At 35.7% G+C, this 24439-nt stretch overlaps 1 protein-coding gene, 2 long non-coding RNA genes and 1 pseudogene across 4 annotated transcripts; 2 read left to right on the forward strand and 2 right to left on the reverse strand.

The window, feature by feature from the left end:
• The first annotated feature begins 567 nt into the window (after positions 1 to 567).
• On the forward strand, positions 568 to 14989 carry LOC141592266 (uncharacterized). 2 transcript variants are annotated; one of them, XR_012521095.1, is made up of 6 exons: positions 568 to 1000; positions 1119 to 1290; positions 1400 to 1465; positions 1563 to 1803; positions 1940 to 2017; positions 14731 to 14989. It is a non-coding gene; the product is annotated as an uncharacterized LOC141592266 (long non-coding RNA). The 2 variants fall into 2 exon arrangements; XR_012521094.1 differs by lacking the exon at positions 14731 to 14989 and adding an exon at positions 8391 to 9885.
• LOC141593136 (uncharacterized) lies at positions 10535 to 14258 on the reverse strand. The gene is made up of 10 exons (XM_074414090.1): positions 14067 to 14258; positions 13722 to 13989; positions 13544 to 13631; positions 13326 to 13456; positions 13166 to 13247; positions 12963 to 13080; positions 12696 to 12871; positions 11876 to 12170; positions 11689 to 11796; positions 10535 to 11600 (listed from the first exon to the last, which is right to left on the reverse strand). The coding sequence occupies exons 1-10, from the start codon at positions 14256 to 14258 to the stop codon at positions 11397 to 11399; spliced, it is 1662 nt and encodes a 553-aa protein (XP_074270191.1). The 3' UTR covers positions 10535 to 11396.
• A 1962-nt stretch (positions 14990 to 16951) lies between the features above and the next one.
• LOC141591125 (uncharacterized) lies at positions 16952 to 22354 on the forward strand (annotated as a pseudogene).
• An 840-nt stretch (positions 22355 to 23194) lies between these two features.
• Positions 23195 to 24009, reverse strand: LOC141592267 (uncharacterized). The gene is made up of 3 exons (XR_012521096.1): positions 23912 to 24009; positions 23666 to 23750; positions 23195 to 23506 (listed from the first exon to the last, which is right to left on the reverse strand). It is a non-coding gene; the product is annotated as an uncharacterized LOC141592267 (long non-coding RNA).
• Positions 24010 to 24439: the final 430 nt, after the last annotated feature.

A 24439-nucleotide genomic window follows, 5' to 3' on the forward strand; every position in this document is an offset into this window, starting at 1 on the left:
TTTATTAATATTTAACTAGTTTTAAACCCGTGAACTTCACGGGCTGTTTTATAGTAAGTTAAGAAAAATACGGCTAATATTTGTTAACACTCAAAAATGGATTATAATTGATAAAATCGTTATTATAAATATAAAATGAAACAAAATAGAATGGTTAAGTATACAATTTGTATGCCATATAAGTTGCATTAAATGATAAAGAGTCTAACAACGTAAATAAATGATTGAGACAAATGTAATATAAATTAAGAACGTAATCCGTTTATCCTTGTATTAGTCATATAGAGTAAAAATTCTTGGAAACAAATAATACGTGAAGCCGGGAAAACAACTATTCAAAAAGCGTATAGTTAGACGGTTTGAACCGCAAGAAGGTTTATAATTAAAATTAAAAAAAATATATTCACATTTTCATAATTAATGATTCTCTTTTTATTTAAGATCGTTTGACATAACATATTATCAGTTAGTCATATTAATATCATTTTATTTTAAAAAACCGTCTTATATTTTAACATCGTTTCACCGTAAAATTATGATCTATTTCGAATAACAAACAGAACAACAAAAATAAACCGCATCCAGATACATTAATCCACCGCTCCTCACCTACCCTCTTCATTCTACCTAACAAAACTCCACTTCCACTCTATCATCTTCCCCACCGTGTCCTTTCATCTGCTCCTCACCTACCCTCTTCCTTCTACTAACAAAACTCCACCTCAAATCTGTCATCTCATCTCCCTAACGATTCATGTCCCTCACACCGATTCAGAGTTTAAATCGGCGATTGCTCTTCCTCCGCCGGCCATTAATCGTCATCTCCGTCTCACCGTTTTGCCCTTCTCTCTCGCCAAACATGCATAATACCTGTTGATTTATAAACCATCGAAATAGGTTCAATCGGCATGCGCGACGACAGATCTCATCCTTACCTCCATTATTGAGAAGCTTTCTCTCGGCTATTTCAAAACTGGTGCCATTCTTTGGGCTTTTTCAGGTACCTCTCTAATCAAATGATTATGTAACTATAAGCTTTATAATTGGTTCATTACTGTTTTTAAAATGGACTGGTGAACCTTTTCTTCATAATCCATGGCGGAATCACATGAATGTAGGTTGCGTATCATAATAGATTTCCTATCGAAGGCGACACTTATTGGTTTCACAGCCGGGATAGCAATCATCGTTTCTCTCCAACAGCTTAAAGATTTGCTTGGTATTATTCATTTCACCAACAAAATGCAGATTGTTCCCGTCCTAAAATCTGTTTTTAGCCACAAGAATGAGGTAATAAAATATGGAGTACTTAGCAACTTAAGGATGTATACTACTTAGCAACTTAAGGACATATACAGATGAACAAACTTCATCTTTTTTTTTTTTTTTTTTTTTGTAGTGGTCATGGCAAATAATTATCACAGGGATCAGTTTTCTGGTGTTTATGCTATCAGCAAGACAAATTGTAAGCCTCTTGAATTAAATTGAATTTTTCCATGTCTGTATTACATTATTGATCTAATGTTTCCTCTTATGTTGTGTTAATTTGTGTAATTTGGTAGAGCTTGCAGAAACCTAAGCTCTTCTAGATATCAGCAGCTGCCCCTTTAACATCAGTCATCATATCGATGCTCCTATAAAGATGAGTTTCTTAGGTCCTTCAAAAATAGCTTTGTTTCTTAATATGGAGTTAATCGGTTAGGCCAATATTGTTAATTTCATTTTGTCGACAGCTTTTGTTCCCTAGAGGAGTTGCTGAACGACCGTTTTCCGTGCTGGGACTGGGTGATATTGTTATTCCTGGTAAGAAAAATAAATCATTATTAATCATATCTTTTAATGTGTGATTTTAGAGTAAAAAGTTTGGTTGTTATTTTTTTTGTATTATGGGAAAAACCGAAGATGAAATTTTGCATATAATCAAGCATTTATCTTGCAGGCAAGCAAAGGACGCATTGAAGATAATTAAGTAGAGACATGGCAGTAAAAAATTCAAAAGTTCAACTTCTTGCTCTGTGTAAGTATTTTTCATCGCTCTCTACTTACCGTTCTTAATGTTACTTTGCACAATCGTATTTCTTGATTGGAGTTAGTATAATGTTTCGTCTTTATGAAGCATGTATTTTTCATTTGTACATGTGGTGCTTTAACTTGTGTGATAATTTGTAACTGATGGATGAATACATAGGGCATTATAAATTATAATTCTGATAAAAACATTGTTAATATTAGTATTTTTCATCCGATAAAAGTATACTTAACTTTCTGAATGGCATTATAATTCTGATGCATTTTTTTTATTGTTGGCATTATAATTAACAGAGTGATGCCAGTAGTGTTATCTGATTTTATAATTCTTGATTTTTTTAATTGGTGTGGCTTATTAAATGTCGTTATAATTGCATTGAAAGAATTCGATTATTTTTACTGTTAATCTTTCCTTGGCTTTTCCGCCCATCTCATGGTATTCTTCGTATTTTCCGAAAATGAATCTATATAGAATAGTTGAACTATAAAAATTAGAGAATAGCGTTTACTAAAACCCTGTAGTGTCCATGGTTTTGGGAATTTTTGCAAATAATTACTTTGGGTTTTTTGTTACTTTCAGTAAATTGGTTCCTCTTATAGTAAATTGGTTCCTCTTATATCAGTTCGATTTAATTGTTAAATTTTGAATTTCTTTCTTGTATTTCATTTGGTGGTTGCTCTTGTTACTATGTGTGCTAGTAGCTTACGTTAAACCGATTAAAGTAGAAATAATTATGGTAGACATGATGTAGGAAGTCATATAAACAATATACAATATTAATACACAAATTTTATTGATCGGTGCCAAATGTAAAAACTAAAAATTATAAATGTATCCTCATTACTTGATTAAAAAGTTGAAAATGTAAAGCTCTTACTATGGTAAATATCATAATTTACAAATTATTAAAAACCTCCTTATAAACCACGTTGGTTGTAGAATGCGAAATCTCCCTGTCTTTGTCAGTAATAAGGATTTTCAATCCCTTTTTACTTGTCACTCGGGAGAGAGCTACATATAGCTGACCGTGGCTGAACACCGGTCTTGGCAGATACAAACCAACATGAGATAGAGACTGCCCTTGACTCTTATTAATTGTCATTGCAAAACAAACTGACAAAGGGAATTGTCTCCTCTCAAACCTTACTGGGAACTTAGTATTATCGGAAGGGGACAATGTTATCCGAGGGATCAATACCTTGTCGCCCTGTCTGCTCCCACATATGACGGTAGCTCCGATAACACGTTCTCCTAGGTGAGTGACTACCAATCTAGTACCATTACATAGTCCGTTCCTTTGGTCGATGTTTCGAAGGAGCATGACTGTAGCGCCTACCTTCAGCCTTAAGACGTGATTTGGAAGACCGGAGCACCTAATAGTGTTCAAAAATTCAGTGGAATAAAGGTCATGAACACCTATATTCACCTCGTCTTTGCTAATCTCGTCTGAGCTAAGGTATTCTCTTTCAACGTCTTCAATTTGAGACAATACATACTCATTAACCAACTCCACAATTTCATGAGTAGGTGAAAGAATTGCTCTTTCCTGCAAGTAATTTGGATTACCTAAATTTTCTTTCAGTGATGGGTATATACTATCAACAATTGATGCAACAGGATTAGTTGCTTCATTGATAAGGACGTCGCTAGGCATTTCTAGATCGACTTCCCCATCATTATTAGGATCTCCGGCTAATCCATCGCCCACCTTTAGTAGCCACTCTGAAAATTCCCTTATCTCGTCAACATTTGAATTGGATGATCCAACTTGTAGACGCATGTTTTTTGTAAGTTTAAGTACCTACGGAATAGCCAAAAAAAAACATTGTTCATAATATTCAAGAAATAAAAAATTATAAAATAGTTACAACAGTAGAGGATCAAATACGTATATATACCTTGCAGTCATTCCATAGAGGAGAAGAGCTAATTGAAGCGCCAACGACATCTTGCCTACTGCCATTCTGGACAACAGGTAGTACTTGACGAAAATCACCACCGAAGACGACGACTTTTCCACCAAAGGGTTTATCCGGGTCTCCATGCTCTGAATTCCTCATAATATCACGGAGACTCCTATCAAGAGCCTCAAAACAATGCCTATTAGTCATAGGCGCTTCGTCCCATATGATCAGTTTTGTCCTGATTAGGAGCTCCGCCAAATCGGTACCCGGTTTAATCCTATAACATGTTGAATTCTCTGTTATATTAATGGGTATACCAAATCTCGAATGTGCAGTCGTTCCTCCAGGAAGTAGAATCGCTGCAATTCCACTTGAAGCTACGGGTAGAACAATTTCTCCTTGGCTTCTTAGTGCTGCACATAAGGTCTTCCAAATGAACGTCTTACCTGTCCCGCCGTAACCATACACAAAGAAAACACCTCCCCGGCAATTTAGAATGCTATCCATTATTTCTTCATAAACAGATCTCTGTTCTTCGGTCATAGAGGCGGTAAGTCTCATGTGCTCTTCACGCATGGCCTCTCTATCGTATGATAACTCATCCATTATCAACTTGTTCCCTTGTGCTGCAGCCATTTCATAATCAGGGAATGGCATGTTTTCAAATCTGCGCAGACTGGTACCATTACTCTGTAATAAGGATTCAATCTCGCATAATGCAAAATTTTGCAGGTCCTCAGGAGTTAGTTCCAGTTCTGTGAATTTGTAATTTATTTAAACGCATTAAATTAAACCACATAGACAATCATAATCACATATTATTACATATAAACACTTTGCACAAAACTATATCATTTAGTTAAAAAAAGGATAAATACCTCGATTTTGTAATAATGTTCGTTGCCTGTGGAGGATATCGTCTGAAAGCAGATCCCAAGTCTGAGCCCACACTGTTTCGGGTTTAGATAAACTGTTGGACGTCAACAATATGACAAACAGCTTTCTGAGATAAAACCGTAACCCCAAAAAGAACTCGCTTCTTTTATTGCTTCAACATATTCTTTATCATCACCTAGAAGCCCTCGAGCGTAGCACGCTTCTTTAAAAGTAGGATGTACAAAATCATTGAAAGTCCGTATGTCCTCGTAGGTTTTAGGTCCCTTGACATAATTCAAAAGAATTCTCATATAATAAAGTTCCCCGCAAGATGGAGAGATATGATGTATTCTGCCAATACAAAACCCACGCTCTCTTTGAGTCCACTTTTTAGTGTTTTTGTTCCACACAAACTTCGTGGGGAACTCACTATACAATAAATCCTTTGCTTCTTTAAATATGTCATTGCACTTCATCCATTCAAGAAACTGACTCTTTTGTACCTTGGGTCTGTTGATGACGTCGTCTATTGGGTCGTCATCATTGAATACTACCGGTTGCTCACCTGGCAGGTGGAACGTCAGTCGTTGGACGGGTGGAGTTCTAAAATGGATTTCGAACCCATATAATCTCCATACAGACTCGCATGCCGACACATAACGACAATCCATATACTGCTGAATTTCATCAACTACGCCAGGATTCTGTTCATTTGGACGCTGGTAGGATGTGTGGACTGTGACGCGATCATATCCCTTGTTGATGTATTTGAATAAGTACTTGATGGAATTTGATTGGTTGCACCACTCCATGTTGATGTGGGCTCGGTACTTTAAAAGCAGCTTCGCATTGTATGGGACGACATATCTATTGTCAAGCTTGTGTCCCTTTTTAACGACTGAAACACCGGTGTCTCTCCTCCTATAGATAGGATACCCATCACGATCAGAAGTTGTTCTTTCACAAAAGTCCTTTGGAAAGTTTTTAGAGCATATGGATCCAACATTACATGGCGAATTAGGATATTCCAACCCACATGGACCATGCATCATGTACTCGACCGCATTATAAAGAGTGGATCATCCTTTGATCCCGAGTTCAAAGACATATAATTTTGTCAACCTCCTCAGCTTGATGGAACTTGTCGTCGCGGTGTAAAAACAGTAATATATGAGCGTGAGGTAGACCTCGTTTTTGGAATTCAATAGTGTAGACGGCTGCAAATTGAATGGAGCAGAAAGTAATAAGTTTCAGTAATATAATATTACTATAATGCATAATTACAAATAGTTGGTAATAAAACAAAGTATTTGTAATATTACCTCCCCTTGTGCGTCCAAATATGTGTCGCTCTTTCAAGTCTTTCATAAGCTCATCTAGCTTGATCTTGAAAACTCGACATAGAATATCGGGTCTATCCTCAGGCCTAATTCCTCTTTTTTTAACAAACCTAGTTATTTCTGGCCACTTTGGATTGCATGTGAAAGTAATAAAGAGGTCAGGGTAGCCACACCACTTGCAGATACACATAGTATCCTGATACGTTTCCCTCATGTACCCCCGACATCCTAGAAATGTGGACGGAAGAATAATGCGACTCCCAGCTTCTGTTTCGCCTCTAGCTGCTGCGTTAGCAAGGTTATTATAATTCTCTGATCGAAGTTTTGGCTGATTAAATCGAAAATATGCTAATCGTTGCCCTTCAACAATTAAATAACCGTCGACTAAAAATTGCTGGAATAGTCGTCGGGAAAGCAATATGGTTGGGGCCTCCTTATCAATTGGCCTATCTTGTAGACGAAATACAAACCACTCACGCAATGTTAGATCATTATGTGGTTTAGCTGACTTGCTAGATGAGGCAATCGATTCATCACTATGTGAGATACCAAGTCGAAACCCATCTTCCCCATATGGAAAAAGTAATGGATATTGTAACGCTAGGTACTTAGGATGCAGTTCTGATATACGTTGTAATCTGCCACTTTGACGCTCAATTATAATGTCTCTCTTATCAATAGTGTTCTCAATATCTCCAACAATAAGAGCTGCAACCTCAGAAGCCGTTGGGAGATTATAAGTTCTACCGTCAGTCGTTCGCTTGGAAATGAGCTTCATCTTTATGTCACCAGCAACACCCGAACTAATTCTATCTCTAGCCATCCTGAAATTTAATGCCAACGTGTTCTTTTCGTCGATCATTGATTTTAGAGAATTGATGAGCTCGTCATCAAACCTTTGAGGATCACCCCCTGAACTGCAAAATTAAAAATACAATAATAGGCTTATGAAACAATTCATACAATTTAAATTAGAAAGAGTACTGATTAAATTCATGCTAGCTCAAAGAATATAAGATGTATCTGGCTAACCTTGCAGCATCCTTTCTATTGTTGACTTCTTCCTCAGTATCATATATGTATAGTTGACAAAATTTTGGACGGGACCCATTTGTTGGTAACAAACTGCCAATCAGGTGAACATTCTGACCACCCATCCTGAAAGTGTATGGACCTCGACCTCGGTTTACCGAATGATCGATTTTGCCACCCATTGATGTGAAGGAGAACATTGAATTATATGCTCTAATGTTCTCATAAAAATGATTGCTTTGTGGATGTACAGAACTTAGTAGGTCGTGGAGTAATTGAGGTGGTTTTTTCAATAAAGGTAGTTGTACCTTACCACCACTACAACACATTGAGAACAAAGGTTGTTTAGGTTTGGTACTCTTGGGTGTTCTCTCTTCATACCACATTTGTGCATAGCACTTTTTACACTCAAAATCTGGGTCTCCGATATCCCAATAACCTTGGAGTAGAGCTGTGAAGGGGAATGTTAATAAGCAGAGTTGACAATATAACTTAATGTTAAACTCAATGTATATTTGTTCACAGTTTAAATTAAGCTAAATACCTTCGTCGACTGTACCATCATTATCGCTGTCCGTGTCGTACAGCGACTCATCGTATATATCTTCTATAGTTGATGGAATGATATCTGTGCTTTGTAAAGTTGGTTGCTCAAAATTGTTGACAGTATCTTGTGCATCATTGTTGTGTGTTCTGTTCACCTGTTCTTCGTAGGACGAACTAAGATTTCGTATCAGTGATTGAATAACCTCTGTGCTTTGCATTGTTGGCTTCTTGAAATTACTGATAACACTTTGTGTGTTATAACCTATAAGAGGTAGGAAACTATATATTATTTAGAGTAGTTAGCTGACTCGGTTATAATCATTTTTATAGTTACTCAATTAAGTTTTTTTTTTTACTCTGACTTTGTTTGACTTCATAAATAATTATATGTTAATGGTTCCAATGCAAAAAAAAAAAAAAAATAATTGTAGAACTAAAACTGAATTATATTTAGAGAAGTTAGGTCTAACCGGAATGACTTGCGAATGTTGGAGTACTGTTTGCAAACATGTTCATGTTTATGTTTCCTGAGCAATTCATTTTGCTACTCAAATTGAATACGTCTGCATTATAAATGATACAATCGTTAATATGATATTTTGATAATAACATAATATGCAATTGGTGGAACTTATTTTTTTTACTGTACCTGTGCTAATGCAGCTCAAAGGCGTGGATGAAGTAGAAAGTTCATCGAGACCAGATCGGGGATTTCCAGATCTCTTTTCAGATAAGATATAACTTCTCCTTTTTCTTGCATTGTTCGCGTTAAGTTTGCGTGTTAGTGTATCAATATTGAATACTCCTAAGCACACCAGTAAGAATGGTAAATAATGTCAACGACATAAACAATCATATTAGTCATTAACTATTAACTATAACGAAAAGTGGATCTTACCGTTAAAATCCACATGTAAGGGACCCGTTATATCGTAAGTACTTCTGTGAAATGGACATGTTAAAGGATAACTCTGTAATTGATGTGAATCTCTTGCATTTGTCGATCTCTTATTTGAAAGGATCAGTTTTCTCTTCCTTCTTGATATATTTGAGCATAAAAAACATGCTTGCAAACATAAACATGACTAATCTTAGTAAATACATATTTTCAAAAAGGTTGGATGTATATAATTGTAATCATAGTTTAACAGAATTTCACGTTAGGATGTATATAATTACCATGATTGTGGTCCGTAAGTGGAATATTAAGCGGAACGTAGCTGAAGACCATCTCATTGTATTTGTTTAGCTCTAATACTGATTGTCCAACATGTTCTACGTGTAAAATGGGGTATATAACAGAGTGAATGTTAAATATACGGTAATTCAAAAATGTAGTTGAAAGTATTTGATCATAATAGTAAAGAAGTGAGAGTATTCACGAATACCTTGATTGTTTTCAGTTATGAGAGCTTTTCCTTTGTTTTTACTCTTAGACTTATCATTGCGCTGCGAGTTCATGTCGGATACAATTTGTTGAGTTGGAAATTGTGGATGTGACTTCTCTGCTTATTGGTTACTCAAACACATCATATAAATTTTGTTAGTCACTTAAATAATATCTAAGCACACAATATGGGAAGGTAAAGCATAAATGATGATATTGAGGTAAACACTATGATGATCTTAAGATAATTCTATAGGACGTAGATGAATTATATTCTTTCACCTCTTGTGTTACCATAATTAGGGAATTGATTAATGCTTCTGAGATTGAGATTGCTTATGTCTGCTAGAGGTGTGGCAATGTGGCGCCTGTTTCCTGAAGCTGTGTATGTCGTCATAAGCACATGATAGAATATGGAAAAACAAACACAATCGAATTAATAGAGATTTAGGTTAAAGTTCTTTGTCTACATTAATATAGAAGTTAGATTTTGGTAAATACCCTGAGCGTTTCCAGACATAAGAGCTTTTCCTTTACTTGTACTTTTAGATCTACTATTGAGGTGTGTGTCCAAGTTGGAAGCGAGTTGTTGATTTGGATATGTTGATGACAAATCTGTTCGGTAGTTAAATTATTTGTATGAAGACGGCATATGATGGTGATACATTATTTTAAATTTATATAAACATTAATTTTCATGCAAATTACATAGATAATATAGTCTTTTACCTCTCGGGTTGACAGAATTTTGATTTTTATTATGGCTACTACGATTAGTGTGGTTCCGCCATAGGTGTGGCGAACGGCGTATGTTTCTTGCACCTGTGTAAGTCATATTAAACAAACATAGTAACATGATAGTACTCATAGATAACTAAAACATATTGATATTATATCGAATTTGATATGAATATTGATATCATGATTACCTTGATTGGTTTCTCTTTCAATGTCTTTTCTTTTCTTTTGACTATGCTCAGATGAAGGTGGATCCATAATGATAATTTGTGTACAGCTTTGTGTAGTTTAATGGAGTGACATCCTCTTTATTTATATATGGGTGGCTCTTAGTATTGAAATGTAAGATGGAGTTTTGTTTGGCGCCAACAGATTTCTAAATTCAATTTTGGATATTTTTAAAAACTGGAATTTTTGAAGTGCCTTTTGGCGCCAATTTCCTTAATTTTCAATTAAGGAAATCAAGCTTTTATGTATATGAGGAGTATTTTCAAATATAATTTTTGTCCAAGTGCCTTTTGGAGTCAAAACGATTAATGTTTCATATTAGCAAAAGGAATTCTTATGTATATGAGGAGAGTATTTTCCAATTTATTTTCTGTTTTCGAGGGCAAATATACGCCATGTTCTGGAGGGAAAAAATATTCACTCCATTTTTTTGTATTTCTGTCCAAGTGCCAAACTATTAAAGTTTAAATTTTTGTAAATGAGCATGGGATTTAAATGAGAAGAGTATTTTCAAATTGAATTTCTGTTTTGGAGGGGAAAATATACTCCCAACATTCTGAATTTTTGTCCAAGTTCCTTTAGGCGACAAACGATTATTGTAAAAAAATCGGAAACGGAGTTTTTATGGAAATGAGCAGACTGAGGGGAAAGTCTTCTCCATACTCCATTGTATGAGCAGAGTATCTAATTTAAGATACGGCTCATGCTCAGGCGCGTTTTGACAGCAAACGATTTAAGTTTCAAATTAGGTTTTGAAGTTTTTATGTATATATGAGGAGAGTGTTTTTATGTATATATGAGGAGAGTATTTTCAACTCTAATTTCTCCATTATTTTTAATGTCCAAGTGGATTTTTGCGCCAATTGATTAAAGTTTCAAATTATAAAAAGGACTTTTTATGAAAATGAGCAGAGTAAGGGAAAAGGAAACTCCGTAGTCGCCTGTTCAATTTTTTTCTGTCTTATGGTACAAAGCGTTTAAAATTTCGAATTGTGTTTGTCAATATTTTTATATGCCTTTTGGTGCAATGATCTCCATATTTTACATTGAGTTGTAATCTTCTTAAATTAATGCTTATATGCCTTTTAGTGCAAAAATCTCCAATTTTGAATAATCATCACAATTATCAATCTATATTAATTATCTCAATAGTACTGCATCAAATGTGAAGCCATGAATAAGTTGTTCGAGCAATAAACTTAAACACACACTGGAACCAAAATCAAAGCAAAATAAATGTCACCAATACCTATTAGCAGAGTATTATCATGCTTTTATTCTATAAGTATTACCTATAACCTATATTAAAAAGATGCTTAATTCTTCTCCATTTTGATCTTCATGATTTTCTTAGTTGCCGATTCTTGGTCAGTCATAGATGGTTCATCGTGTTCATCTTCGACAACTTCTAGCATCCTTGAGACCTTCCTTTTCAGAGGAGGGGTATGATCTTGGACATCGAGCAATTGACCGTCAGTGTCACCAGTTTCACCGGTCTCAGAGGATGCGTGTATCTGAATCTGAAAAAATACAAAAATAAATAAATAATTGTAAACCTAAAATTACTTTCAATACATAAATAGAGATGTGAATAGGAGTAAAGGTTACCATTTCGCTGCTAGCAATATTATCTTCAATCTGAGCAGTATTATCTTCAATCTGGATGATCGGATCAGATTCGGTACTTGTCTGATGGTTTGCAGGCTTAGAACAATCCTAAGTAATATAAATGATGTGACGATTTTTGTTGTATAATGTAGCATTTGTATTGAGTTATTTGTATATAATTGAATACCTGGAGTGCTTGATATTTCTTCTCCCACTGGCTTATCACTTCGGGATCATCGCTCATACTCACCACAGCATAGCTACTTGACTTCTGTTCAATGTTGAAATCCTGTTTAACCCGGACCTTGAATACATACGTCTTCCCGATAAATACGCCTAATTCGTCGGGTATCTTTGGTTTTTCCTGTGCAGCAAGAAGGTCTGATGCGGTCACTTTCACCAAAGTTGCGATGTGGTTGTCAAATAGGGTGAATTCAGCATAATCATTCTCTATCCCAACAACATGATATCTGACTTGGTACCTGTCCAAGAAGGTATGTTATTAACACATATTTGCTTACACTCTTAAACAAATTCATTCAAGAAACTATATTTTAAAAATATATATATATATATATATATATATATACATATTTTTCGGTTTTTATGACTTAAAAAAGGAAAGTAGGAAGATTATTTTGGGATAGACGGAGTATTAATTTGTCGGAAGAGAGAATGGAACTTGATTTAGTTGAAAACATGAAACATGATTTGCTGGAAGGGTGATTATCGGTTTTATATTTGTATGAATGAGTGAAAATGGGTAATAGTGTGGTGCTGTGGACCTTCATTGCAATTGTTTTACCTGGTTGAAGTTTCTGATATTGCAGCGTAAATGCTGCAGGCTAGGTGATTAGAAGGCAAGAGCCTTATCTGTCTGTGCCTTGTCATTCCTGAAGTGGTGTATTTTATTTTGTCTAAGCAGTTAAGATATTTGCTTACACTCTTAAACAAATTCAGCAAAAAACTATATTTTAAAAATTATATATATATATATACATATTTACCTTGGTACTTTAGTTTTCAACCCTTTTGTAAAACCATCACATTGCTTCCTTTTGCAATGCCAAAGGTTATCCTGATGGAGTTCAACCTTCGTTCTGCATAACTTGCATGAATCATAGTACCATCCAATGCTCGATTCTAAGTCATCAATGCTTGCAAGTGTCACATAATCATCAGCCTGTTTGTTTGTGTTTTAACAAAATAAGAGTAAATTCGGTGATACATTTATATGATATCGATAAAAGTCAAATCGTATGTAAAATATATACCCTTTGGCAATTCTTGATTTCCTTGATGCTAAGTATATTATCAGTGGAGAGAATGTCGGTATGCTCATCAGTGATCTGAGTTATGCGAGATGACACTGGGTCATTACCCTCATTCAACCTGTAGTACGTTAAATAAGTTGATAGATACACACTAAATTATTAAATAAGTTAAAAGGATAAAAATGGAGTTAATAATATGTTACTTTTTTCTGAGAGCATCGACTTCGGGGATGTCTGGGTTGATATAAATCTTAGCCGCATATCTTGAGGTTTGAATGCGCACTCCTATATTTGAATTATCATAGAAATTAGCGCGCTTTAAGATAAAGTATGTTGGTTTATGGATAGTAAAAGTTTACTGACCTTGGAAAATAATCCGTTGTGCACACTGTATGACCATGAATGTTGGGCCACTTGATGCTGTTTGAGTTTTCATGAACTCATCTATTTCAGTAATATATTTTCCCCAAAGTGAGCATGTTATTTGTTCCTTCCTACAATTATAATTGGGTTAGACATTTTAGGTGTATGCATTATGTTTAATAAATATGAAAGAAATTAAGGAAAATATAAGTAAATACTCAATATTCTCGAGTTTGACCGTCTTAATTGGATGGCCCCCTGTAGTTTTCTTGAGTTCTCCGACTCCAACAAACTGGCCAACAACATCTTCATTGAAAGTAATTGTCAGTTACATTTTTTAATTGTAATTGTCGTATGAGTCATACATATGTCGTATGGATGAGTAATAATACGTACCTATGAAATGCTTGTCTAGAGAGTCATTGGCAATTATATCACCGAATTCCTGGAATGAAAATCCATACCTAGGGATTGGAGAGTTCGGTGACTGTAAAACTAAGGTGCCAAATTCAAAGTACAGACGAAATGGTTGAGGGGTTGCAATCTCTGATCCATTGTTTTCAGCCACTTTAAATCCAGTTATTTTATAAGCAACACCTTCCACTACTCTTGGGTCAAATCGGTCGACTAATAGTTTTCGCACCGTTGCTTGAATGATATTTTTCTGTACAATAATTTAGAGATCAAAATAATCACCATTATCAACATATCAATCTAGCAAAAATTAAGCAAAAAAATTACCTCAATGTCCAGTAAAAGAATTTCAATAGTTGAATGCTGGTTTGGGATAAGAAATTCAGGACGATACCATTTGCGGACCACTCTAGCAAGCAATGTTTGGTGTCTCACATTTGGCTTTAGTTGACTGATGGTGGATGTCACAGGGGTAGTCTTTGAGGTCATGGATGTGGTGAGGGTGTTGTTTTGGGCCATTTTTAAGCTTAGATATTAGATTTGTATGCTTTGTTCGGTAGTGTGTAGTAATGAACCGTGTGTTGGTATGTATTTATATACATAATCGTATAAATATAATCGTATAAATATAAATAATATTGTGATTATGATCTCCTAATATTTTGTGTGATTTGATCTCCAAATTAATAAACTGTGTAAGGGCTTCTAGGTGATAATCGTATAAATGATATTGTGAAGTATTTGAAGTAAATATATATTCATATTCATTCATAATTCACAGGAATAGGAATAGGAATATAATAGGAAAGGAATAGGAATATTTTTACCATCAAAATAGGAATATAATATAATTTATATAGTCTCATATTTTTACCATCAACGTTAATATACTCGTATACTCCTATATTGTGATATGCAAAAATATTGTTTGATGTGATCTCGTAATAATATAATATACACCTAATATTTTGTTTCCTTGTTTATCTTGCAGCACAAAATCAATGGTATATCATTTGTGAAAGGTAAAAGGATGCAAAAGATTTATTGTGATTTTGAAGATTTGATGTATTGTTGGACGATTTTAAGGTTAGCAAATTAGGAATTATTTTGGTGTGATTTTGAAAAAGATTTATTGTAAAATTTGATGTATTGTTGGACGATTATTTTGGTGTGATTTTGGGAAAGATTTATTGTGATTTTGGAAGAAGATTTGATGTATTGTTGGACGATTATTTTGGTGTGATTTTGGAAAAGATTTGAAAAGATTTATTGGATTTTGAAGAAGATTTGATGTATTGGACGTCAATCCAATATCCAATCCATCCAATATGCTTCTCTATCTCTTATCTTCTGAAATCATAATTCACAATTTGCTGTATATTATAACTTAGTTTAACCATGAGCTGCCACGTCATATTTGGTGGCTTAATATGATGCCATGTAAGCAGCCCACTTATGAGATTAATATATAGATTGATTCTAATTATTCATACCTCTCTCCAATAACCAAACCCCACCCATCACCTTTATTAATATTTAATCATAATTATTCATACCTCTCTCCAATTACCAAACTTCACTCATATATTTATCAATATTATACTCCCACCCTTAATCCCCGTGCCCACTTCAAAGGGGAAAAAAACCATGGATAGGAGGGAGTATAACATTAACAATATTGATTGCTCGAAAATCTTTCATTATAGATATTGATTCCGTATTAATTAATTGATGGTTCCATATCGTATTTTAATAATTACTTCCTCCATTCAACTCCACTCTACCTATTTCTATTTTTTACACTATTCACAAATGCACATTCAATCTCGATTTTCTCTCAATATATAAGTGAAAATATATTCATGTGGGATCTTGTTTGATCCGTCTTTACGAGTACATTAAAAATATCTAATTTTTATAATTTTTGCAAATACGTAGCTAACGATATTTACCGCGTAAAACACGCGTTGGCGAACGTGAAAAAGCAAAGTGGTAGAGTGGAGTTGAATGGAGGAAGTATTAATTTAGATATTATCTTTTATTTCATTGGTCGAAAGTCGTTCAGGGAACCTGGACTCTCTATAAACGATCGAAAAAAGCTTCCTTTATTAATATAGATAGATAGATAGATAGATAGATAGATTAATATAGATAGATAGATTAGATAGATAGATAGATAGATAGATAGATAGATAGATAGATAGATGATTGATGATTGATTGATTGTTAAAAATATTTGACAAATTAGTGGACATTTGATAGGTATGATACAAAGATATAATCATAATATAATATTTTTATACAACATGAACAATATCTTATCTAATCACGTAGTTCGAACCGCTTGCGGCTTGTGAGCTTTTCGAGTCGAGCCCGGGCTTGCTTGGCTTGACTCGTTAAGCTTTCGAGCCGATCTTGAGTTGTCGCAAACTGTCTCGTCTCATTATCACTCCGAGTCCTAAATATATCTCGAAATAATTCGACCCGAAGCCAAGCCGATTGTAGAAAAAAAAAATCTCCGACCTTATTGTAGAAAGCTAGGTAGCACGGACACTTCTCCTAATCAGCCGTCCCGTGTCCGACACTGTGTCGGACACCGACACTCCTCGGACACACGTCGAAACGTGTCGGACACCTATAAAGCCGTGTCTAACTTTCTACATTTATTCGGGCACGTGTCCGACGCGTGTCCATGGTATTTCGGCCGTGTCCGACGCGTGTCCATGACATTTGGACATCATTTGGGGTGAATGATGTTCTTTAAGCGTGAAATGAGTTGTCGAAAGAGATTGATTAGAAGATTCGTTTGGATAGTAAATGAAAATGAGTTATAATCAAGGCAAGTTTTAGCTTCACTTATTTAAATTTAATATCAAATACTTTTATAAAAATAAAATCGAACGTATATAATTATAAAATATATATTTTATTAAATTTAAATAACGTGTCCCATGTCCTAAATTTCAAGGGATGCCGTGTCACGTGTCCGTGTCGTGTCCGTGTCCCGTGTCCGTGTCCGTTTTGGTGCTACCTAGGTAGAAAGCCAGTGAGAGTCTCCTAAATCCGTCCGAAATTCTAAATCATCACCTCATCTGAATTCTGATTTCGATTATAAAAACTACAAATTGGGTTATAAATAGTGATCAAAGTGCAACAATAATTTCTTGTTTTAGTTTGATTATTATTATTATTATTAGAAGTAAGGTTGAAAGATGCAGTTTTTTGGAGGAACAGAGATAAACCCATCACCACCAAAGATAAAGACATCGAGGAAACAATGCACATATGATTTATATCTTCAATAGAAATGGTGTTTGTTTGCTTTACGAGGAATGGAATCGTCATCTTCATACTTTAGATCCTCAACAAGATCACAAACTTATGTTTGGTTTGCTCTTTTCCTCAAATCTCTTCTTTGCTAAGATGGACCCCACTTGGTAATAATCAACTTTTTTAACGTTTTCCTGATTTTGGATTTGTTAATTTGTTTGAGTTTATTGGTTTCGGAAACAGTCTCTTTGTGTACATCCGACTCCCCTTATCCTGTAATTTGCGGGAGCCATTGAGGTACTCGGGTAATGTTGTTGTTGTGATTGATACGATTTGTCGCAAAATGTGGCTAGAATATGGTATATGTGGTTAGAATGAATCAATTAGGCAAAGTTTTGATCTTTTAGGGCGTGTTTGGATTGAGAGATTTGAAGGGAAAAGAAAGGGAAGGAGAGTAGGGTATTTAAAATTCCTTATTTGGATAGCAAATAAGGGTGGAGGAAAATGAAGGGGGAAAGATTTTAAGGGATCCATTTTCCCTCCTTCAAGGCAAATCAAAATCTCTCCATAGTAGGCAAGATTTGGAGGGAAATTGTATCCAAACACCCACTTCCCATTCCCCCTCCCCTTCTCTTCTCTCCCTTTCTCTTCTCTCTTTCCTCCTCCCCTCCCTTTCCCTCCACTTTTGCTATCCAAACACACCCTTAGGGTGTGTTTGGATAGCAAAAGTGGAGGGAAAGGGAGGGGAGGGGGAAGGAGGGAATTGAAAGGGAGAGAATGGGAGGGGAGGGGGGAATGGAATGTGGTTGTTTGGATACAATTTCCCTCAAAATCTTGCCTATTAAGAAAAGATTTTGATTAGGCTTGGAGGGGGAAATTGGATCCTCCAAATCTCTTCCTCCATTTCCCTCCACCCTCATTTGTTATCTAAACAAGGGATTTTAAATCCCCTATTCTCCCTCCCTTTCTTTTCCCTCCAAATTCCTCAATCCAAACACACCCTTATGATTTTTGTATGGTGGGTGTATGATTTGGTAGGTTGCAGGAATTCATTGGTGATTGATGGACTAATGTGATGTGTCATAAGATGTGCCTAGGATATTGTATATATGGGTTAGCACGAATCGAATAGATCAAACTTGTTGAAGTTTTGATCTTTTTGGGTTTTTGGACGGTGGGTTATTTGTTGAGCTTTTGATGGTGGAGGTGTGATTTGTTTGACTATAGAAGTGTCCAGAGCTGTATAATGGAAACTTGATGGATGAAGATGAATTCCAATTCAGAAAGTGTAATCTTCTTCTGGTGTTGTGTAGAAACTAGAAAGTGTAAATTTGATGACTAGTCTTTGATTCCTTTGGAATTTGGAGAGCGAGATAGTTTGTCCACATTCACTTATATTGTATCAGACTCTCGACAATGCCTAAAGTTTTATTAGCATAACCTACACTGGAATTTTTGTTACCCAACCTTGGTTAGAAAGCGTCCGACTCATATTTTATAAAAACTCATATTTTTGGCTTGAAGTGAAGTGTCCAAGTATCATAACCATGTTCGTGTGTCCAGTGTTGGTTATGTGAGGTAATTTTGAAGAGATAGAGTAATATAGCTGAAACTTGGGGGAAAGGATAAATCCCAGTACCAGAACCTGTGCAATTTAAAGAAACACGATCAAATTAAGCTACAAGATTGCAAATAATATGTTCTTTCTGTATTGATATTTTGACCAATTTCGTGCAACTTGAATATCATCTAGATCACCAATCCTTGACCAAATTGCATAAGTTGCATTTTGTTGAATGTAAGGTGGAATAAATAGAACATTGCTGATGTTTACATTTCTGATGTCGAGGCAGTGCGGAAAAGGTCAACCTTGGGGTGCCGCAATTGCCAGGCCAGGGGTGCTCGTTTCATAGTTTCCGCACCAATACTTATAAGCTTAGTTTCATGGAGACGCCATCTGGAATAAAGGTATGTTGCATTCACTTATATTCTAGACCTTTTGGTTCTCACAATCCAATTGCTGTTTTTGTTTGGTTGTAATTTGAGTTTCTTTTTTCTAATAATTTTGTGATTTTGTTTTGTACTTGATCAACTTTGTTCTCTAGTCATTTGTGCTCCTATGGTTGCATCCTTTCGTGTCTTAGGAGTTCAAAAGTAGTCAGATTTTTTTTCTTGCATTAGGAATCCAACTGTGAGGGATCTCTTGTTGAATGCTTTCCGTGTTTCTGAAACTAGGCTTGTAAGCTTACGACAACCATTAACCCTCAATGTTTTTCCAGCTACTTTGTTCAAGTATTTCCAAATTGCCAGCCGTAACCCTGGTATTTATGATTTTGCAACAGTGTCTTTGGAAATCTTACATTTACTTTTAGATTAGCTTGACTCCTGATTTACTTTTAGATTACCAGATTATCTCTCACATTACCAAATCCAATGGTAAAGGAACGGACTACTCTCAATTCTAAGCCAGAGATAAGGGAAGGGGGAGAGGACAGATTCATAATGGACAACACTTAAAATAAAAAGAAGAGAAATTTGACAACTTTCCTTTTTCTTAGCGATTTTTCAAAACTCGCCACCTACTCGAATTTTTTTTTCACCACTCCCACCTTTTCTGAACATTTCGTCTAAAAGTCCCACCAAAAGCCAGTTGTTGCCAAAATAAGAGACATTTTTTTGTCCATATCAATCATAAATGTTTTTTTTTATTCTAGCAAACATTAGTTTTCGACAAAAAGATATATCGTGATGATTTTTGCTAAAAGAATGACATTTATTTGGGTGAAAATGGGTTTTTGGTATGAGTTTTAGAGGAAATGTTCAGAAAAGGTGGGAGTTTTGAAATCCTCTTAGAAAAGGTGGAAGTTCTAACAAAATGATATAGAAAAGGTGGGAGCTATCAATTTCCTCTAAATTGAAAGGAGTTTTCCTTTCATGTATCTCCAACTTAGGATTATTGAGGGATCGATTACCCTCTTTTTTTGTTATTTTTTCTTCCGATCCCACTCCTTCCTCATTGCTACAAACGCAAAGATCTCCCATTCTCTCCTTTTTTTTTCTTTTGTCTCAAACCAAAGACTTAATGGCTGACCTTGGAGCATATTGCGAAGTAGCACATGGCTGGTTCAAGTCTCGAAGCATTTTATTATTGATCATCCAGAAATAGCATATCGTTTCCAACACAGGGGTTAGAATCTGTACACACGGCCTTCTTACCCTGACATAGGAGGTATAGTTGAGGCAATTGGACTATGTTCTTAGCTCGAGGTATAGTTGAGGCCATTGGACTATGTTCTTACCTAACTTTCCTTACCTTATCTGTCCATCTAACCAAAGGGATTATCTCTACCTCAAATTTGGACCAGCTTTTGGACAAACCTTCGTTGATCAATATCTTGTTTTTCTGTGTTTGCATGTATAACATGGACATTGTATCTTGATCTCGGGAGCTGTCTAGCATAACAATTTCGTGTAACATTTCTCTATATGCAAGCTATTTTCTTTCATCGACTCTGATATATATCCTATCTGTCTCTGTATTTGCAGCTTATTCTGGTCACTAATCCTAGAACTGGCGATCTACGTGAATCACTGAAGTATATTTACAACATGTATGTTGAATACGTAGTCAAGAATCCTCTTACTCACTCCTGGAACTCCTATCCGGTAAGTGATTGACTTCATGATTTAGTACTTTGTTACTTTGAACACCTGGATCCATACTTTTCCAAGTTTTCTACCAATCCTACAAGAAAAAGGTGTTCTTTTTTATCTTTCACGATTAACTTGGTGCGATTAGTAGGAACGATGTGATCTCTTATCTCGCCAAATGCTTAGGAATGCATATTTTGTAGCCATCCTTCTTCCTGCTAATAAAGTTGTGTTATGCCTTCTCGTAACTCTTGCTATTCTTTCCCCCGAATAAGGCCAACAATCTTGTTCTATCCTTCAATTGCTCGTGTTTCATCTATTAAATGCCCATGAACAATTAGATTCCCAAGTAATGGGATTATTTTCATATAATGCAAGACCAACCCATTTGATTAAAAACTCTACCGGAAAACAACAAAGAAAACAAGTGAGAAGGAATGATGTCCTTAAGGGCTCGCTTGGAATGGGAGTAATTATTAAGGGAGTAATAGAGCTTAAATGAACTAGAAAATGGAGGAAAGTGATGGAGGGTGGAGATAGAAATGGAGGAAGATAGCGTGTTAGTCTATTCATTAAGGAGTAATAATTACCCACCTCCCCCCTCAAGTAATGCATTACCTCCATACGGAGGTAATAATTCCTCCCTCACCACCTCTTTCCATCCTCCACAACCACCACTAACCACCAATCTCCTTCCATCCTCTTATTTTAGCCTCTATTACTCCCTTAATAATTACTCCATTCCAAGCGAGCCCTAAATAGTTCAATCCCAAGATATAATTATCATGATACCGTCTCATATGAGATTTTGGGGACTAAGAGATACTAACATTATGCATGTGTTAACCTCATTTAGAGCTTTCTTGGATCATACTGAAAATTATGTCGAGAATTGCGCTCAAGGACTACTACGTCACAATAAAAAGAAGTATAACTAATTTAGTGAATCACTTTTCGTCATTTTCATTGTAATCTAGAGCCAAAGAATATAGAGTAAATCTTTATTACCAAAACTTCTCTCCCAAAATTATGTACCCCCACTATTTTCATAGAACAGTGTAAACCTTTGTCACAGAATCACATAATCACATGTGTAATAATTAGTAAGATTTTGCTTTAGTGCTCTCGATTTACGTGCGGCGAATCATACATGGAAGTTCCGACTTAGAAAAAGAAAAGCTATTTTCCCATAATATGGAGTTGATTTCTAACTCTTCTAACGCTTTCATTATCAGATATAGTTCATTTTCATTAAGAGAATCTCATTTTCAGTATGTATTTTGATTTTGGGTATTTACTAATTATGCAAATGTGTATGCAATCTTGTAGGATCGAGTTTGTTCAACACTACCCTCGACCAATATGTTAGAGGCCTCGGGTAATTTTCGGAGATGGTGGAAGTCGTTGTCACTGCCTTGCGTGGACCCAATTGAATCATATACGTACTTGTTTGGGGGCGTCTGCTCTCTTGGCCATTGGCATTATGTTTAGCTGAAAGCGATCAAGTTATGTTGATTCAATCTTCTGTGATTCTGTATCAAAAAATTTCAATGTAGTCGAGTTCAAGTGAAGAAATGTAATGCTCTCTGCTTATGAAGTACTGTAGCATGACCAATATTTACTAACCGATTGAATTCTTTTTCTCGGTAATTTTCAAGTTCTAACAAGTCGATATTTGCAGGAACCGTGAATCATTTAATGCCTTGCGTCATTTTTGTACTATTAGCTATGGATAAAATCATGATTTTTTTCCCCTCAAAAAAAAAAAAGAGCGATTTTTTCTTTTACTTTTTGTGTCAATACTACGAGACTCTCGAGACAAATATTAAGCCGAGTTTTGAGCATTTCAAAGGCTACATTTGAAAGAAGTATTACATTACATGTATGGGATCCAATAAACTTTCGTATAATTGAATTGGCGATGCTCGGTTTGTGATCATTCCTACAAGGCAAATTAAAATTTAGCACGAACCAAAAGCATTTATTCGACGCTGCTGATGATGATGATTTCCGAGTTCTCAGTCCAAAGAAATTCTGAAATAACTTTGATATCCATCGATTGAGGTGCGTTAAATTGACAATCTTCTCATGAACGTTACACCTGATGCATGAAACGGAAAATATAAGATTGACACGTGGTTAGGTTGGGGTGGGAGGGATGGCATGGCTCAAGCCTGGCCCTAGATTGACTTGTGGTTAGGTTGGACCAAGCCGAAGCAAAATTTTATTTTCCTTTTTGTTTTTCTTGGCGGGTCAGGGCAGGTCGAACTTAGAAAGTGGGACGCTGAACCAGCGTTGGTTTACAACCAAGATGCGTACAAGACGAGTACACTTGAACCAAAACACTAGTATACCGATGAGTTTTGAACTTTGAACTGGTCAGAACTCAAGAGCACAACATACTACCCTCAATTATTTTACCAGCTACACTAGTCATTGGTAAAATCATGATTTTTCAAGAGTTCGACACTCGCTGTGTACCTACGAGGCCGAGACGAAATCTTGAGCGAGTTTTGGGCATTTCAAAGTCAACATTTATGAAACAGAAGGTGATTATATTTTGGACCTCCAGCACAATCAAGTGTATGGTACTGTCCAACTCAAAATAAATTGAATTTCATTACATGTACGGGATCCCAAAAAAAAATTCCTATAATTGAATCGGTGATCGGTATCATTACTACAATGCAGATTAAAATTAGCAGGAACAGCATTCATTCTATGCGGCTGATGACGATTTCTGAGTTCTCAGCCCAAACAAATTCTGAAATAACTTGGGGGCCATCTCAGGCATATCCACTGGTCGAGGAGCCATAAAATTGACAATCTTCTCGTGAACGTTATACCTGACACATTGAATAGAAAATGTAAGATTTCACTAAATATATAGAATTACGAGACAGTAGCATAAAGAAACTACTGAGACTGCTCTGAGTGCTCTCATATAGATCTTTGTGATACCATGTTACCATCATGAACTAGGAAAGATTGCATAAGAAATCAACCTTATCTTGCGGCTCTTGGAGGCTCGCCTATCAACAACTTTCCTTTTCTTTGGTTGTTTATTCTTCAGAGCGTAAAATGTTGCCTCTGTAGATGAAATGACGCAATGTCGGTTCATATGTGAGATCATGGAAGTTAACTATATAGACTTGTATGAATAAGTGAATTATTTATCAATTAGAGAAAGTTAACCCAGATCTCGAGAGACCAAAACGAAAAATCTATTGACTAAATGAAAAATAATTTACCGGAGGATGTGTTGTTAACCGATTCAAGAAACTCATTAAGCATTTGATGGTACAATTTTAGAGTCGTCCCAGAGCTCGGGATCACCTTCGTGGTTTGCCTAAAGTTTGAAAGAAATCAAGAGCATAGTCGTTGGAAGCACCGTTTGTATAGGAAAAAGTGTACCGATTAAAGAAGTTCAAGGCTAGGTGAAAGCAAGATATTCAGTATCCATATCAAACTCAGATCATATAAACAGACGAATACAAACACCAGGGGGGCAAAAAGGAGGTCTTAATTTAAAGACGTTTTTGCATAAGACAAACCTATAATCATGCATTAACATAAAACTGGCAACGGTTATAGTAGGAAATGTAGTCACGGGGAGTATCACGGACAAACAAAAGCTGTTGTGAGCCACGCCTCGACAAGAAACATAGTCTGACACAATACTCAACACTTCACCCTAGTGCGCAAAAATGACTCTTCACCAAATAGCAGACACTTTACAATGCACTAAGTGCACAGCCACACAGCCACACAGGTTCCAT

The sequence above is a fragment of the Silene latifolia genome, chromosome 7, assembly GCF_048544455.1.
Source record: "Silene latifolia isolate original U9 population chromosome 7, ASM4854445v1, whole genome shotgun sequence".
Taxonomy (NCBI): domain Eukaryota; kingdom Viridiplantae; phylum Streptophyta; class Magnoliopsida; order Caryophyllales; family Caryophyllaceae; genus Silene; species Silene latifolia.

Coding starts and splice junctions, on each gene's coding strand:
- LOC141593136 (XM_074414090.1), bottom strand. CDS start 14,258: ATGGCCCAAAACAACACCCTCACCACATCCATGACCTCAAAGACTACC. Junction 13,457..13,543: donor GTCAAACTCGAGAATATTGA/GTATTTACTTAT, acceptor TTATAATTGTAG/GAAGGAACAAATAACATGCT. Junction 12,872..12,962: donor AAATCAAGAATTGCCAAAGG/GTATATATTTTA, acceptor ACAAACAAACAG/GCTGATGATTATGTGACACT.